This window comes from Idiotropiscis lumnitzeri, chromosome 10 (assembly GCF_059441095.1).
Source record: "Idiotropiscis lumnitzeri isolate Australia: NSW breed Sydney's pygmy pipehorse chromosome 10, RoL_Ilum_1.0, whole genome shotgun sequence".
NCBI classification, from domain to species: Eukaryota; Metazoa; Chordata; class Actinopteri; order Syngnathiformes; family Syngnathidae; genus Idiotropiscis; species Idiotropiscis lumnitzeri.
The window spans coordinates 4,613,193-4,632,337 of record NC_142400.1 but is presented as its reverse complement, the minus strand read 5'-3'; the positions used below and the strand labels follow the sequence as shown (position 1 = coordinate 4,632,337).

Genomic DNA, 19,145 nt, shown 5'->3' with positions numbered 1-19,145 from the left:
ATTTTTGCTCGACACTGTATTTGGTGTCCTGACATTGAGCCATAATTTTAGGGCGACAATAATTTATTGTCTGGATTCAGAAACGGACGATCATTGCTAGCGTGCAAAAACTCAACATACATGTAAAAGATCTTACCCTGCTGATGGCTAGGAGGAAATCCAGTTTGCCTGAGCTGGTGGCCATACAATGGCGCAACTTCCAGTAGACCAAGTGCTCCCAGGCAAACACCAGTAGGCTGAGGCCCATAGCCACCAGAAGCATGTAGAAGACCCCAGCCATGTTGTCAATATCTAGCTTACTGCTCATCACCTCAATTTTGTCATTATGGCAGATACCTGACAGCCAAAGGCGCTCCAGCATTTCAATTTCATCTGCAAAGGACACAAAAGTGGGAGGGGGGGGGGGGGGGATGAAGATTGAGAAGGCCAAATAGTTGCGGTTGAGATAAACAAACAGAGAGAGACAAAAGCGTTGTCACTAAGCGGTGCTGTCTTTTTAGTTCCAGGCCTCATGAGGTCAAGGGTCAATAATAGAAAACAAGGCACCTCCAAAAAGCACACAAAGAGGGAAGGTCACTCAGAGAGACTCCGAAACAATGAAGCGGCTCAGGAAGTTAAATGACACCGACAACCTAATCTCAACATGGTAAGCAAGAGTAAATGAAGAGACGTTGAGAAAGGGAGGGAAAGGGGCCCCCGCGGTGATGGTTGGAACGGCGAAACAAGGATGGGATGGAAGGCGAAGGTGTAATGAGAGCGTCGGAAAGAATGTTTATTAAGGTGGCGAGTGAGCATGCGTTCTTTCTCGGTCCACTCGCGCATCAGGCGAAATGAGACAAACAGAAATGGAGGACGAGAGGCTGAGATTGTGTCGTAATGACAAACAGCAGGAACACTCCACCAGCCTGAAGGCGATGACTGCGTGAGGAGGAGGGTGATCGCAAAGGAAGAGCAGATAGGGACTGACAGAAACAGGCAGAAGGGGAAGATCATAATCATTTAATTGTGACGGCGGGACGGTCAGAATCGCCATCAAGGTGCTAAGCTCGGAGGAATCCGAGATTTCCATCGGATAACCTGCCAGCAATCAAGCAGGACCCGCTTTACCTCAAACATGAAATTTTCATTAATGAGCTCAGCGACCTAACAAATCTTAACCGCACTGCCAACCTATGATTGGCTGCCAGGGTTGCCGGTGTAACCATAGCGATGGCTCGCCACAAGATGTAGCGTATGATTCATGATGGAAACAAAGAGGCGTTCTGACCAACATAGCTCGTAATGAGAGCTTTCTGTAACACTAATGGCAGTGGCACTGCGGAAAAAAAAAAGAAAAGAAAAAAAAAAACGGTGCGAAGGTTGCAGTTTGTTGCACATTAGAGGCCCCTCGCACAATTCCAAGTCAAATGGGCGAGTCATGCTGCCGCTTTGAACACGACACTGGCCTGTGAAAAGCTTTCCAATGGTGCCATCATTATCTTTGCTTGCGTGGCTCACATGAAGCAGGGCTCAGTCATCTGAGTGACGTGGGAAACGCGGCTCCCGTAGAACATCATTAGCACGGCAACAGATGGACACACTGCAGCTCAATGGCAGGTAACAAGTCGGCATTTCCGATTCGCCTCATAAACACGTTTTGTACATTCCAAAACACAGTGGCGGGCCGTGCATTTCACACGTAGGCCTTCGGTGAAGTCCTACTTAGTCCGACTTGAATAAATCACCCTCATTTATGACACTACATCTGGAGAAATAAGACACAGAAAGACACTTACACACTACTGAGTGTTGACCGACCTAGCGTCTCTTGAAAAGTCTGTCTTGAAAATGTTCACTCAAGCGTATCTGCAATTAAATCCACACGTTTACCCCCTTCGCCCATTGGTTTAATAAAACAAGAATACATTTTAGATTTATGAACCGTCGCGAGTTACGATTTTCGAGTGTGTTGATTCAGCATAGCGCTGCCCCCTCATAAGTGAGTATCCAATCACAAAACGCGTTTATCACCTTTAGAGTAAGGCCGGCGAGAAGGCACACTGTAACCAACTCGTGATCTGATTGGCTATCGCAGCTGTCTATCAACTCTGAAAGCCTATTGACACACACAGAAGAGATGCCCGCGCGATTGTATCTGAAGGCCTCGGACGAATAGTCCGTGCTACTGTGATTGTGAAATCTGCCTAGCAACACGAGCTAGCGGAATTCTGATTGGATAAAAACTCTCACCTAAAAATTTAACGCTAGGATATACTGTGACATCAATGTGAAGAATTTTTTTCTTGATTATGTTAGGCCAACAGAGAAGGACTTGAAGGCCTTGACGGCCCACCACTGCTGAAACACCAACTTCTCATTTGAACCGCACACTGAGAGGCTAATAGAGAAAATGATTTGCGTCATCGCTTATTTCCAGACACGAACCCATTGTGGAAAAGCAGCATGCGCCTTTGCGAAGGTTATACTTAAATAGGCAGCCTCACGTCCAACACCTCACAGAACCTCGGCTGAATCCGTTCGCTAAACTCTAATTCTCATCCCCCCGGATTCCCTTGTGCGTTGTCGTCGCTCTCTTTCCTTTCGCTTTTCCTGCTCGTTGCTACCTTTGGACCTTTGTGATGGGAGTTGTCTCTCCCTTTCAGTCGCAGCCAACTCAGGTCTGCCAAATCTGACAGGTGTGTCAAATTCACACTCCACCTCTGTCGTTGTTGGCAGGTCAGGTCAGGAACGAGCTGGCACGCTGCACAAACGCTGGCCCGTACCGTAAACTGACTCACCGAGGTGGATTCACAAAGATTTTTCACATCCACAGTCGCTTTCTGCTGGTGGCAGGTGGCAAAAATGCTCTGTGAAATGCATTTCCATTGCATCGTGAGTTTGTGTGTGTGTGTGTGTGGGGGGGGGGGGTTGCACATGACTGCAGGCCGCAGATTGGGGTGGGACTAAATACGGATTGAGCCAAACGTTTGACTCCGGAAGAGGTCAAAACGGCCATTTTGACGCCCATTCTGGGTAAAAAGAAGAAGCCGCATATTCAGGAGCCGTTAAAACGGGGGAGTAGGCATTGGCCCGGGAGTGTAAAGGCGACTGGGTTCAAAAGTTGTGTGCAGGACCACATGTCACCAGCAGAGGGCGCAGTCCATGGATGATTAAAGTTATTATTTGGGTTTGGGTCAGTCGACAGAGGGCACTTAGGGGTGGAGAGTCCAACCAGCGTGTTTGCGTTTAAGTTTCAAGGTTAGGAGAGGGTTATAGAAAAAAAACGTTTTTTGGGTCTGGGCTCGGGGTCATACACTTTTGGGTGAGGCTAGACAAGATCTAACCGTGCAGTCCTACAGAGTCCACGTGAGTCCACTCGGTCAAAGACGCCCTAAGTAGGAAAGAAAGGGATTGTCATGGTGTGTGTAATGTAATCGTAAAAAAAGAAATGTTCCACTAGAACCATATTTTGGATAATTTCGAGTCATTCGCGCAGAATCTGAGTGTGTGTGCGGAGTCAAACGTTTCTGTCCACCCCCATGTTCAGTCACTCCTCAAACTGCGCTCTTCAGCCAGGCCTCACACACGATAAACGCTATATTCAATCGAAGACATGAATTTGCTTGAAGGTAGTGAATTGGACCCTAGCGGTCAATCGCGGTATTACATTTTTGGATCCCTCTTTGTGTGTTAGAGGGAACCCGAGGGAAAGGGGGAAGAATAACTCTTTAGGCTAATTTTTATTATGAAAAGAGCTTGTGTCAGAGGTGACAAACGTTGCGGGTTGTCTGTATTTTTTTAAGAACGTTACAGCGGTGTCACTTTGCTGCTTTTCACGGGGAATTTTTGGTGCTCACTATTTTGCAGTGCCGCCGCTACCTACGTGGCAAAACGTGATGCGGAGACAAACGGTGTCAAGCTTTAAACTCCGTGAGAAACCCAGAGCACCCACAGAGGACATAATCTAAAATAATTACTTTCCTATTACAGTTTGAAAGTTTTCTGTTAATATTGTCATTGTACATTCTTTTAATTATTTCTGTTTTGGAATCCTTTTAGGTGTCGTGTCTTTGCTTGTGTGAAGCACATCGAGTTATCTTGTATATGAAAGGAGACATAAAAAATAAAGCTGCCTTGCCTTGCCGAAGCAGACGCGAACAGAAAATGTTGCACCTGAGACCCGCTTGCTCTTTGACAACAGCGTACCACGTACTGACCTTGTTCGCGCCCATGTTCTGAAATCAATTTTCTTGTATTGTGCAAGCGCATGCCAGCTGGAACTAATTATCATAAGTAAACACCCTCCTGTTCCCGACAAAGGGACAAAAGGGTCAAAGTGTCTGGTCTTGTTCAAATGCCCCCCTGTCTGATCTCTCTGGGGCTTGGGTTCCGGTTAGCGGGGTTTAAACTCGCCGTTTTTCTCTCTAAGCATGATTTGTCATTTCAATCCCGTCATACGCAAGTGCATAAATCCGAGCATACTGCACATTTACTGCACCACTGGGTTAGCTCTCAAAAGAGTTAAAGCAAGCTGCTGAGAGTTCACAATGAAAACCTCGCCGAATGCCACAATGTTAAGACAAACTGCTGGCAAACGGGCCCAATTATTTCGAGAGAGAATTGGTTTTTGCGCGTTTCCACGCTCGCACACTTGGCGGCCGTGCGTGCGCCAGATGCGGCATGTTGCCAAACACGTCCAGAGTGGCCGAGCTCCACCGCAGATGTGCAGAAAACCGTGACCCAAACTATTGTGTGCTATAATCACAACATGTCAAATACCTTGATAGGAAACTGCTGGGGGGAAAAAAGCCAGCCAGCAAAAAAAAAAAAAAGGAAAAAGCTCCAACCTTTGTTTCCACAGCTTTTTAGTACTTATTGAATAACATATACCGGGGAAAAAAAAAACTGAAAAATGGAAATGGGGCTGACAAGAGTGCAAAGTCTGCATTTCTATCAGGAAACGAGACGTAGTGAGATCAATAGACGGTGTGCACCAGAGGCGGCAATGCGGAGATCAAAAACACTCTTTGGGTTGACAAAGCAAAGCTCAGCATGTAAAAATGATAGAGCGCACGCAACGGCGATGATGTAACGCTGTGACATGTATTAGCCCGGCTGAAGGTGCGACGCGGCCTTCGAGGGGTCCCTTTTCCTCCACATCACAGCGAGGTAATCCGCTCTTTTAGTAATCCACTCCAATAAAACCTTCGTCTAATTCAACGGCACCCTGAGAGTTGATGCGACCGCGGCAGATAAGCGCAGGTGCATGCTGAAACACGGCGAGAAAATTCCACACTCAATGAAGTGGTGATTCAGTTTCAACTTGTTTGGGGCGTGCAGAACAACAAAATGGACTTGGTTAAGACCTACGTGCATGCTTTGACAAGTCCTACGGGCTGCATTATCAAAAGCAACTCTTTTTTTTTTTTTTTACCAAAGTCAATGTCAATTTAGTCAAATGACCATTTTTTGTCTACACATATAGTAGATATAAAAAGTCTACACACCCCGGCTCAAATGCCTTTTTGTTGTTGATATATATATATTTTAAAAAAAAGCAAAAAAGCGAACACGAGAGATAAATCATTTCAAAAGCGTTTTCACCATTAATTCGTTTACTGCCATTGACGGCTAAAGACGTCATAGATCCATTTTTTTTTTTTTTACTTGGCTGGTAGTGAATGAGCTAAAGTGACCGATAACCCGTAACGCTAACTTATTCTGTTGAGATTGTTCTGACATGAGAACGGCTCCCAATACACATCATTATCGTATATTCCGGACTATGAATCGTTCCGGCGTATAAGTCAAACCATAACATAAGTCGCACTGTAGTAGAAGTTGCATTTTTTAAAGGTAATTTATTTTTAGTTTTTGGGAGACCGCCTGTCTGTGCTCTGATAGAGAGGCAGCTGCATTGCATGAAGCGGAAACGAAACAAGTAGGTCCTCCCGCAAAGTTCTTTATATTCATCGCCTTGGCAACGACCTGAGCGTGGAGATGTAACTGCACAGTTGACAAGAACCAACGGCAGAATGTTTTTCAAGCAGCCAATGGCTAACTCCTTACTCTAGTTTTCAGGGTTTTTTTTTTTTTGGTTGGTTGCAGTAAGAGCATCCTCCGCCACTTCCTAACAAGTGTCACATTCATTCCAAAGTTTCTCTCTGCTGCTCGATTATGTTTTTTTCAGCTGCAAATTTCAGTCCTTGCAGCTTTCTAGTCTACAGAATATGATTCTCTTGAGGGGCATTTGTGTTCAGTCTTTTCAGTTGTCTTTGGAAAGAGTAGGAGATAACAGTGCATAAGTCTAGAGTGCCCTCTCATAGCTGTCAGTAAAATTCATTTATTTTTTTTTTTTTTAAATATGTATAAGTCGCTCTAGAGTTTAAGTTGTCTGACCAGCCAACCTAAGAAAAAAAATTGTGACCTATAGACAGCAAAATACGGTACTTTTGATCGAGGGGCATTTGATTCCAAGTTTGGCTATTTAATATGTATTAAAGGGGTGCAAAATATACATTTTGTTGCGAAAGGTACGATGGAAAACTAAAGCCTTGATGTATGCGTGTGTGTGTGTATATTTTAGTTTTGCCAACCAGAATCCAGAAAACAACCAAGATCAACCAAGTCAATGTCTCTTAAATAAATAGTGAGAGACAACAATTTACATACCCGCAGACAAAAATATTTCACTAACAATACAAGAATATTTGTCACATTTTAAAGTGAGACACTGACACACAATTGGAATGTCATGCCCAGATAACGAGGCAGAACAAAAAAAAATGCCTTCTTTGACAAGCAAATAAAAAAGAAATAAAGTCTCATTTTTTCCAAAAGTTTAGTTTTTAGTTTCTCAAAATATAATCACATATATGGACAAGAAAAAAGAGAAAAACATGAAAAAAATGAATAAATAAAACATGCATTTTTGAGATAACCAGCAGCATCTCCACGTCAAGGCTGTCTGCACTCCGTTTTTCTCGTCTCCTAGTCCAGCTACTCGGCAGCAGACACCCGCCTTATTTAATAGATCTTGGCACCGAATTGGCACTATCAGTGTGTAAGCAGCTAAAGCGTCTGCATGCCAGAAACAACTAAAGGGCTTTGTCCGCTACGCCATAATCAAAGCTGATTTTTTGAGTCCTCGGAACAGCCAAGCAAGCGGCATCCAATTGTGACGATAAATGCGTGTGGTGGACAATGTAAAATGACAATCAAGCGTTCGTGCGCTGATTGCAAAACTGATTTTCTCTCTCGCACACACACGATGACTCCCATAATCCCAAATACAGTTTGCGCAGCTGACAAAAGAGGATTCTAATAATGTTGCCACTGCTAACAAATTAATGTATTAATTCCAACCCCTCCCTTCAACTTGAATGTTACCTTTCTTTACAGTTTAAGCATTGGGCTAAATCTTTTTATGAATTCTTGTGCCGTATTGACCAAAAAAAAAAAAAAAAAAAAGAAGAATGCTGACTGGAGGAGTTGGGTCAATATTACTGCAAAGTGTCTTTGGTGTCCTTGACAAAAATCACTCAGTCATCATGAAAATGGAGCACAATAATGAAGCCCCGAGGTCTTATGACAAGTAGCCAAACATTTGCGCACATGCCAGTGCATTAAGTGACTTAAAATGTGTTTCCTTCAGCTCCAAGTGAGATGGAAAATTGTATGAAAACCTTTCTGGAATTCAGAATATATTTGTTCAACAGTATAGTCGACTCGCTGACTGAAGCGCGATCATGTGCTAACATTAGCCTAGCCGCCTGTCTTTGTCCGCCCTGTCAGCTTCAAGATACTGGGCAGTGAAATGGGGATGTCTTAAAGGTACCTAACGATGACATTGACTTCTTGGGTGTTCTGTTTATCGGTGGAATCCTTGAATCTTCTAAATGACAATTTTTCAGAAACTCCAAAATGTTTCATTCAAGTAGTACCTGCTTTTTTTTTTTACAGGACAGCGACAATATGCTTTTATAAACCTTTGTGCACTAACATCAATACAACGCCACCCCAAAGTCGTGTTCAATTCCTATTTTAATACGCTAAAAAAAAAAAAAAAAAAAAAATCAATGTTTTATTACCGTCATTTATTTAAATGATAGAATATGTATTCACGCCAATGCAGCGACCAGACAAAAATCTGCTTTACTAAAACAAACGACATCTCAAATGTCATCTCCCCAAACTCTTTTTCAAAGGTCTTCTAGCCTCGAGTGACGCAATAAACAAGATAAGAGCTTGATTGTGATAATCAGCATCCAAACTTACCTTTGTGGCTGACTATTCCATTCTGCAAGAAATCATTCCATTATCCATTTTTAACAAGACATGATTGCTCAGAGGTATGTCGCAAAAATATTTTCTCGTTCTTGTCCACAAACATTGAAGAAAATCCATTGATTTGTTCAGAATCTTTTCAACACTTTAAATTGCTTAATTTTGCGTAAAAATAACATGATGTGGGGACAAACTATCAAAATCGCTTTGCGAAAAATTGTGACATTTACCATATTTGGGCAAACAACTCTGCCCAACTGCTACAATATGTGACAACTAAGTGGTGGCTACTAAATCAAGAGCGCCTCTGCTGGTTGCAGCCAAGTACTGCACTGCATTTGCAAGCGAATAAGCAACAATCAATTGCACACAATCAACTCAGTGACTATTTGATTATTATTCCCATCTTCAGACGTCTTGGACTTTCTTTCATCATTTCCCCCCTTGAGACTCCCCCCGTCTATATCAGTGTCAGCTAATCTGTAACAAGTGTAAAATCACCACTCAAGTCGTGATGATCCTTTTCGACACGGACTCACAAAGAGAAATTATTTTTTTCCGTGCGCTCCCGAGCAGGGAACGCGCATTGAGAGATTCAGATCACGAAAACACGAGGGTAGGCCCTTGTTCCCGGTACCGAAAGAACTGTGTTACTCAAGCAATCTTTTAAATGGACAATCATATTCCTCTTGGTGCCATTCCCCGTTTTATTTCCCACTCGCAGCCAGACAGTAAAGAGACCTTTTAGGCATCTCTCTTCCCACCACAACCACCATCACCTCTCCTACACACCATTATTCCCCTTGTCGTGATCAAACAACCCATCGCTTTGGCCCAACACCGAACATCCACATCATCTTCATCCACCCCCTACCGCCTTCCCGTTGCCCCTCATCGGATTTAATTATTTCCCTCCTCGTCATTCTCACCATCTCCCACCAGCTGCAGAAGCGCCAGGTCAAGAGGACGTTTCCAGCGTGAATTTTTGTGCAGGGCGATACCGTAGCCTGTGGTGGCAAAAACCTTCCCCGAGCCTATGGTCATCACCTTGGAGGGAAGAGAAAAAAAAATTTAAAAAAAGAAGAAGGACAACGGGAACATTAAGCTGAGTGTATATGTCAACTTCTCTCTATTTATGTCCGCTGTGCGTTAAGCACCGTGTGTGCTCGGGAGTTGATTCGTACCTTACAACCTTCGTCCTTCCTGGCCATATAGTTCAATACTGCAGCATCATAAATAAAAGCATCCAGTTTCCTGTAAAGAGATCAAGGAAAAATGCATTCATCATTTATTGGGAGTTGGAGCGGAGGCTTGAGTGGGGGGTTGGCAGAGGCAAGGGAGGATGTAGGGATGAAACGGTTATTAAGCGGTAAAAAATTCAGACTTATTTCATATATTTTGGCAGCAAATTGCCACTAATGAACTAATTGCGAGTGGAAAGTGGAGTTTGCGCTGCAGAAAAATTCAGTCGACCGATGCCTGCATTGAAAAGTTCAGTCTTGGCTAAAACAAGGAGAATAAAATGACGCAGAGATGAGGGGAATGTGCGTGTAGGAGGCAGGAGGGAGGATGAGGATTTATACGTTGTGAAGAGCGCGCTGACAAGGGGGAAAATAGAGAAAGAGAGAGAGCAGGAAAAAGATTTACACACTTCAGGGGGGAAACGACAGAGGGCAAGAGCGGTGAGGATTATAAAGTTTAAATACAGACAGGAAGAAAACACACTTGAAGGGGAAAGAAAAGACCAAAATAGAGTTGAAGAAGGATGGATGCAAAATGAATGATTAGGTTGGGGAAAAGCTGGAAGCAACAAATACAATCGAAGGATAGCAACAAGCTAGCAATAGTTTCAATTATTTAAAACGCGACAACAGTGAGTTATATCGGTGGTGACACGGCACGGAGGCGGCAAGAACGATGACAGGCTCGGAATAAAATAAACTGGGATTACGGAAAACACATATGCCAGGTGATGGAGGTTTTCACAGAAAAATGAAAAAGGGGAAGTGATGTGCTCCGTTTTTGTGACACACACACAACTGAGTGTTGGGCCACCTCGGCTCACGAGAGAAATGTCTGTCTTTTGTGACGTGTTTTGTGCCAAATGCGAATTGATTCAAACGTCATTCGCTGACATTAACACAAATGGCGTGAGTGTCTAATAATTTTACAGGCGGAGCTGCGAGAGGGAGGGCTGCGTCACTGTGGGTGTGGTCACAGCCATCTTCAAGTGGCCACCCCTACCCCGATCGATCGTTTGTGTGCCCCCCTCTAGCGCTGTATATATGATATAAAAAACTATTATATTTTTATATGAATACAATTTTATGAATATATTATATAAAAAATATAATTATTCACATATTGCCGGCGTTTGCGCCTCGGCGCGAGTGCGCTGTCGACAAAAATAGAGCCCAACGTCTTGAAGGCGTTGCGCGTAATAAAGCGAAGGTGACAGAATTTGCGTGTAAGAGAATGAAAAGCAAGACAAAAGATTCAAATGCTAGCTTGTAACGTTACACAGCTGCAGGGAAATAAGAATGAGGACCTCCAACGGGTTCCGTGGAAAAGACGTGATCTGCTGTCAATATTAAAATGGATTCCTTTTTATCTTTATTTTAATTCACAGCGTAGTGCTGTGCGCCGTTTCTTTTCCGTCATTCTTATCCATTTGCTCCTCGTTAGTTTTGAACTCTCTTTTAATCGACGACCTTTTTTAATTAGTCTTTCATCTACAGGGGCACTCAGAGAGCGGGCGATTTCATTTCCTGTTTGTATTTCTTTGGAAATCTTTGCAACAGACTTAAGGATCTGCTTTGCTTTTTATTTCGGTTTGAACTTGTTTGTGTGTTTTTATACGCTGGAATAATAGTGAGACGAGCCTCCCCATGGTGTCTTTGCCGTTCATTTCTGTGGGCTCGGATTCTTTACTGGCTCATAATACTGTACACTAAAATGTGCTGACATAAATCTGCTGCTAATCAAAGAAGCTCAACTTGGCAGCAATAATAACAAGGATTCTTGTTTGTGTTTTTGGCAGGTTTTAATGTAAAGAAACCCGCCATCATGTAATTACAGTTGAAGCCACTCTCATCTAATTAAAGTCCTATTATTTATTTTGAGCCGTGTTATTACTGGTGTATAAATCCGTCCAGTCAACAAAAAACACATTTTGGACGTATGAACACTTTTAGGGTTAAATAGAGTCAATTTTGTGTATGACCAATAAAAGCAGATTCATTCAAAGGAGAAAGTGAGTTTATCTTTTAAAGTTGGTCGCCACAGCAACTGTAATATATTCCCAGCTTAATATGTGCGAGCAACACAATTACTGGCCGTAACTGTTTAAACGCGTCCCCGAAGCAACAAATAAAGAGCGCTAAACAATCTTAGTGGAGGAAATTTTTGATTATAAGGCGAAAAAGGTTGATGGAGGAAGTCTGTTAATGATGCGGCTACAGCTCGAATGCGGAAAAAGAGCTTTTTGTCAAGAATGAAGCCGCCTCGCAAGAGAAGTGGAAACATTCATGTCAGTTTGTTTGGATCCAAAACGAAGAACCCTAACCCTTTGTTTCACAGTTTTTCCATGAACAAACATACCGCTTTCACGTCAAAGAATTGGGAAGGATGGTCGAATGCAAAAGGTGACAGCGATCCAAAAAACACGGAACCAAGTGAAGGCAAACAAACAAACCCAGTCTTGAGGTTGAGAATGGCGTCCTCCACTCCTCTCTGGTTGTATTTGCCCATGTACTGGTGCATGTCTGGGTAGTTGGAGCGGATGTTTTTTTCTGTGCTCCCGTTGGGCACCGTGCCAAACTTCAGCGGTGGATACTGCTCCTCGGGATGCTGAAACTAAAGGCGACGGAAGGGGCATGAGACACCTCAGGCTGTGCACCAATCTGTTTGACCGATTTCTGTCCCGTTTGCAGACTAAGTTGTTACACTTTGAGCAGAGACCAATCTTGGGAGGGGGGTCAAGATGTGGACTTTGAATATTTAGAACTGCCTTTTAAGCATTCAAGAACTGTGGTAATAGCGTTATGTTAAATGGGATTTTATCCTTTTTCTTCCAGTGCTCCACTGTAATCAATTTGAATGTTTAAATTCATGGAATTTGACTCCCTTATGACTTCAATTTGCCTTTTTTTTTTAAATTCCCAGTACAGCTCATTAACATTCAAGCAATGAAGTACCTTCTTGTCTGAGAGGCCTGACACCGTGTCAATGTACTCCTCCTGGATCATGAAGGCCGCCAGGTTAGCCGTGTACGAGGCCAGGAAAATGACGGCGAAGAAGGCCCAGATCAGCACCATGATCTTGCTCGTTGTTCCTCTGGGGTTCTCCACCGGCACGGAGTTATTGAAGACAATGGCCCATAAAAGCCACACAGACTTTCCGATAGTGAAAGTAGACCCTCCAGCCTCTGTCCGGAGAGATGAGAGAGACCAAGAAAATAGTTAGCAGTAGCGTTGAATGATGTATCATTTTGGGACAGAAAATAAATAAATAAATAAATTCCCAGAAGTATTTCTTTCAAGGCTGCTTGAATGCCAGGTGCTAAGCTAGCTTGCGCCGCAGCAGCATTTTGCGTATTTTCTGAACTATAGAGCGCCTCCTACCGGTGAAAGAAAAATCCACAGAAAAGCCGCACCATTGTATTAGCGGGAGGGTTCAAAATCTAAGAAATAAAATAGTGGCGGAAAATACGGTCATAGCTTTTACTGTTTTTAATGACATAATGGCATTTTCTATCATGTTTGTCACTCTCACTCCACATTGCGACGAAAATTGCAAATTAAATCAAAATCGCAATACCAGTCAGAAAAACCTCAATACATTTTTTTCGCCATTGTTATCGGTTCTAAAAATTTCTCCGCGCAAATACGCGCCTGCACAGAAGCATTCAAATGAAACCTCAGTGCATGACGCATAAAATGAGTTTGCTGAATATAAAAATATCGAGCGAACATATTGACAGCAAAGCTCATACAGAAAGTCAGTGGCCGTGACTTCTGAAGATGGCGGCGACATGATGTCACCAATAAACGTAACCTCGCGGTAAAACTCATCATTCACGCCGTTGTGATGCTCTGCCATGATATGAGGAGGATGACTCAGTCACATGCAGTCGAAGACTGGCCGATGCATCGGCGGCATTAAATATCACAGGAGTACAAACTACGCTGCTGAATAATAGATGGCCTCTTCGATGTTGGACATACTCGGATGCAGTTCAACAACTCCCTCTTCGCCGACAGTCGAAAGGCGCCGCTTGCGCTTGATCGGAACAAGCAGGTGATTCATGTTTCACACTCCCACTCAATAGGGGGCAGCATATTACGGTAAAGTCAACTGCGCTTTCCAACAATCACCCCGAGACGGTAGTGATGATCCGAAATGACACCGCTCATATTTCCTGTACGCCAGGATGCCGACCACCCTCTGTGCGGTAACATCAAGGAAGTGCGACGCTGCCTCTTAACCATAACTCTCGGCGACAGCTCACTCAGAAACGGAGAAAAAAAAATAAAGAAAATTCAACAACAATGGCACATGGACCCGCTGAGGGAAATACAATTTTGAATAAGCGGGTGGCTTTTTTGTATCCTTTTTAAAAGTTGTCTTCTCAATGCCACCAGCTCAGCTAAGAAAATAGAACGGCTGTGTTCACTCACTATTGACATCTTTTCAGCTCACGTTCGAGGCGTGTGGATGAGGTGCAGCTTCCTGTTAATGTCGCGACTCACTATCACACCTTTTTGTTCTTCAAAGGTGTGATAGTGAGTGTAGAACGGAACAATCCCATTCCAATGAAAGCATTCCAAATCTGAAAATGCACTTTGACTGAAGAATAGGAAATTTGAAGCTCTTTTTTTGACTTGCAACTCAAGGAGAGAGAGCAATACTAATTCGAAAGATTCAATTTCGTCACACGACGACTTCCAATCCGGTGGCTCTCCATATCATTTTTACTGGGCACCTTCTGGTGCAACGATAAAAATGCCAGCGTGGCGCTAAATCAAGCTGGACCAAACGTGTCAACGTGACCTAAACAGGAAGACAGACCAAAGAGAGATTTGGCGCCAGACCATTTTGGACTCAAAAATAATAAATAAATAAATAATATTGCCTTTATTAGTCCCACAATGGGGAAATTCGAGATTCGAACCCAGGCCTCCTGGGGAGACTGGGTCCTGAACGCGGCGCCTTAGACCACTCGGCCATCCTGAAAGACTGATATCAAGATTGCAATAGTGGGCGTTTTCATTTGTAGGACTGACTCACTGGGCCATTGACATGGTCACACTGGCAATATTCACAGTTGAGAATTGGAGCATACTCTGAAAACATAGATTTTATTGTGGGAAAACAAAAAGTCAACATGCTTTCGACCATTGAACGGAATTTTCTTCAGGACTGTTTAAAAATGCCTTTTCTCGAGTATAAACCCCATCCCAGTTGTGTGCACACTATTTGTCCATTTGATCTGTGTAGCGACAGTGATAGACTGCATTCACACTCATCTGTCAGGCGGGGGAAAAACAGAGCGAGCGGACTCATCACTCACTCTTGCCAGTTTGGAGACTGCGGTTGTAGCCCACAGGACTGAAGAACTCAAAGATGAAGACAGTCACAGCCACGACGGTCAGGCACATGACGAACATCATCACCCACACTGCTGGGCTGTAGGGCTCTTTGGGGGCAAACACAAGACTACAGTAAACACACTTGGATGATGTGACAGCGTTACACAACCACCGGGCCGCGGACCCCACTTTGGACCGGGCTGCGGCAAGCCGCATAGAATAAAGGAAAAAAACTTGCAGTACTTCTGGTTTATTTATTTGAGTCTAAAAAAATGTTTTCTCTTCGTTACATCAATTTATGTTGGACTCGTGACTAATGGTGCAGTGAATCATCTTTGACTCGCAATCCGTAGGGATCAAGCACCACGGTTTGGTCCGGGCACGATTCACGGAATGACAGGTGGAGAAAAAAACTTCACAATCACATGAAGGCAACATGATGAGTCCGCAATCACTACAATAGCAGCAGAAGAAGTAGAAACCTCACATGGCTCACATGGAACACGTAAGTCGCATGTATGGGAGCATTTTGTCAATTTGAGGTGAAACGAGTCCTCAAATGAATGATATTTTTTTTCTGTCCCTAGTCCCGACACCGTCATTTCAGACAGACATGTCAACAAAGCTGCAAACATACTTAGCGAACACGCCGCCGAACACTTCAAAATAAAGCTTCACAAATAATACATCGAGTCATTGACGCCAATACAGTAGCCTTAGCAAACCTTTACTTTGAAATCTGCCATCGTGGTAGCGTGATGGCTACCTTGACTTCCGTTTTTGAACTTTCAGTTTGCTTCATCGCAGTTTTAATTGACGTTGCAAAATTACCACCATCATAACAACGCCATCGCGAAATCATATTCAGTCGGTAATTTAGGACGCTGACAAACCGCTAGTTAATTACGCCGTCATTGGATTACACGACATAAGTCTCCGGCGTTCGTGGCTACGACTGGCTAGCAGCTAGCTGTTAGCATTAGCAACAAGTGGCAAATGTATGAACCGGTCCGCGGCAGAAAAAAAATTCGGGACCACTGGAGAAAAAAATATTCTCCAGGAGTCCATAGACACTTGTACAAATCTTCAATAACAGTCCCATTCAAACTGGTCAGAGTGAATCTTTGAGTTTGAAACGCATGTTGCAAAGAAGTCAAATTCATTTTATTTTAACTATGTGCACATTTATGTCTATACATCAAAAGAAAATTGTCCTCTTACCTAGGAAAGCAGATGGTGATACAGTTCCGTTGCTACGGGAGACCATGACACTGATCCCCGTTTCCACAAAAGGGACAGAGAAATCCACAACCTCAGACCTCTCCTCATTGATAGTCAGAGAGCCAATGGCCATGTCTGCCCGCTTGTATACCACCTAGAAGGAATGGGAACCAACGATACATGAGGAACTGATTATCTGAATTATCTAAATGTGTATTCATTCGGTGCACAATATGGCACTAATGCAGATGATATGTCTCCTCTGCATCCATTTAGCATACAAAATGAGCCAAAGCTTGTCTCCTCCCTGCCACCATTTAGAAAAAGAAAAAACAAAAAACAACAATGCTGAAAAGACAGCTGATTGTACAAGTGAAATGTTAATCTGTATCAGACACGACACATCCACTCTTCAGAGCAAATCAGCAGAAAAATTAAGTGAAGCGAAACGCAGAGCGCCCTCCCCTCAACTTTGCCAAGTCTGGATTACCTGATCAAAGAATGGCAGGCTTTGGAACAGCTGATCAAAAGACACACGCCAGTCTGTGACAACATTTGTTCGGCCCTTTGTGCGTGGAAATGGATTTTATAGACCGCTCTGGCCGGGTTTTAAGTCAGAAATAATAGTAGGGAAGAAGAGCACAGTGCCAACGCTTCCGGTTTGCAAAGGCGAAAAAAGGAGATAAAGCTAGGCGCTTCAATGAAGCACAGAGAACTTAATAAAAGAGGGAGTGTGCGGTTTTACAAGCACGAGCTAGATTTGAATGTAGCCTCATTTCGCTAACACTCCACCACCTCGAGTCTCTTACCAAAACCAAAGCCCCCCTCACTAACCTCAACCAGCACGACTCAAAAAGTGCATCGTTGTGATTAGTAGTCACAGAAAATGCTGTTCAGCTACCAAGCTAGCATTAGCATTGTAAATAAGCTAACATCCAAAACACAGTTCGCATAACTTATTCTGTTACTCATAATAGCGCAATACTCTTATAGTATATGTTGTCAGTTTCACATTTTTAACTATAATCAATTTAAAATCAAAAACAGAAAAAGTTGCTAATTGTGTGTCGCTTGCGTGAATTCTCAGCGGACTGAGGTCCTGTGCTCCCTCCTTTATTTTTGCTATTCTCGTCAACTCAACTTTTTTTCTAAAGTGCTTCAAAAACAATCGCAGCCGCATACAAATGCTGTACATAAAGTAAAATTCACAACTATTAAGACAATAAAAAACAACAACTCATACTGAGTCAATTGCCAAAGAATAAAAATGAGTTTTAAAGATAGACAGAATTAACGTAACAGATCAACACCTCTGAGGCACTGGGCGGGTACGTTGAGAAGGAGGCGCTCAGAGAGGTAAGTTTGGCATTTGATGACAAATAAAATCATTTTAAAATGTACAGGAAGCTAGTGAAGGGAAGCCAGAATTGGAGATATGTGCTCCCTCCTCTGAGCTCCAGTTCAGAGGTGGGACAGCAGCATTTTGGAGCAACTGGAGACACTTGAAGGAGGACTGGCTGACTCCAAAATAAAAATGCTCGACAGTAGACTAGTTTTACAACAACAACTAGTCTACTGCAAATAATCCATCTATTTTTTTTTTATACCACAAAGTCACTCAGTGGAAACCGAACGCTTGTTGTCAGGCTAACGTTCCACGACATGAAACTAGCAACGCACCGAAAATATCAAGGACAAATCAAACTAGCCGGAAGGTCTCTGACAATGTCGATGCGGCTGTTTCATTAGATAAACGCATTGGGATGTGTTTGCAGGAGCGTGTGTTTACCATCATGCTTGTCCATTTAATTAGTGTAACTGTCTGCTTTTCCCATTCGCTCTCTATCTCTGTCAGTGTATTCTTGTGTTTAATGGTCACCCAGGGGGCTGACGAATGTTACCATACGGCTTATTGACTGAAAATTCAGCGCGAGTAAACAAGCCAGCAGGCACAAATACGCAAAGAACAAACACCACAGCGGCGCGCACTCGCCTCTCCAATCATGCCGTTCCAAATGCCGTCGATTTTCTTCCCGTGCTTCCCGTTGGTCACTAGGTAAAGGTCGTAGGTGAAGCCGACTATCTTTGCCAATCTCTTGAGGATGTCGATGCAGAAGCCCTTGCAGCATTGCTTAATGGGAGCCACTCCCTCGTGGTTGGCGCTGGAAACGAGTCACACAGATGCAAAAAAAAAAGAGAGGATTTTAGGGGAGGAAAGGAAATTGCAGGTCATATAAAAGTGAGCTCGAGCTGACAGGTGTGATGGACCGGGTCGGGATGGGTGCTGTCGTGCCTTCGGGAGCTGAAGAACTATAGAGCGTCATCGCGGCTGTGTGCAAGTCACAAAAGCTCGGAGTCATTCCTCACACCCCCGCCCCCGTGGAGAGAAGCTTGATATTGATTACGGTCAAGTGGGAAAGAGACCACAATTTGGGGAGATGACTGATGTTGGAGGGCATCTTGATGGCTCAGGAACGTCGCTTCGTAACAGAAAAGCCACGACGGAAACCCACTTACAGAATCCTTTCCAGGGGATTATTTGAAATACGGTTTGTTAAAAATTCTAATGAATCTCCCTCAAAAGGAAGGAAAGGAAAAGCTTTTACAAAGCCAACATTTTCAAAACACTCGTGTTTAAGTATCATTTTGGCATCATTATTTTTTTGTTTGTTTGCTTTTCTTTTTGCAGGCAAGATTTTTGTTCGGCTTTTGCCGGATGTATTCTTTTCCGAATAAATTAGACATCCCAAAATACAAACTGGTAGGGATGTAATGAATCCCTCAAGAACCGATTCGATGAAATTTTTGATTTTTAGCTCCCAATTTCAATTCAGTTAGATTTTTTTGTCTATTTTGTCCAAAATGAATAACTTATTTTATAACTAAAATATGTTTTCATATCTACATTTTGTTCTCATTACAAAGACTAAGTTTTAGTAACCTGACAAAATTTTTTTTAAATGAATCAATCATTTTGACTACATTTTTGTCTTATCAGTGTTTTGTGCCAGAACTAAAAATGAAAATAAATAAACATACAATAGATTTGACTGTTATCATTACAAATAC

At 43.1% G+C, this 19,145-nt stretch overlaps 1 protein-coding gene across 2 annotated transcripts in view; it reads right to left on the bottom strand.

Annotated features, from left to right (window-relative positions):
- The window catches only part of grin2db (glutamate receptor, ionotropic, N-methyl D-aspartate 2D, b), a 73,200-nt gene that overhangs the window by 12,336 nt on the left and 41,719 nt on the right, over positions 1–19,145 (bottom strand). For both annotated transcript variants that reach the window (XM_088306608.1, XM_088306609.1), the window contains 8 exons: positions 18,070–18,238; positions 16,077–16,230; positions 14,837–14,962; positions 12,462–12,691; positions 11,960–12,120; positions 9,450–9,519; positions 9,195–9,312; positions 137–372 (listed from right to left, as the gene is read on the bottom strand). In XM_088306608.1, the coding sequence (XP_088162734.1) occupies positions 137–372; positions 9,195–9,312; positions 9,450–9,519; positions 11,960–12,120; positions 12,462–12,691; positions 14,837–14,962; positions 16,077–16,230; positions 18,070–18,238 (1,264 nt within the window). The remainder of the gene's footprint in view (positions 1–136; positions 373–9,194; positions 9,313–9,449; positions 9,520–11,959; positions 12,121–12,461; positions 12,692–14,836; positions 14,963–16,076; positions 16,231–18,069; positions 18,239–19,145) is intronic.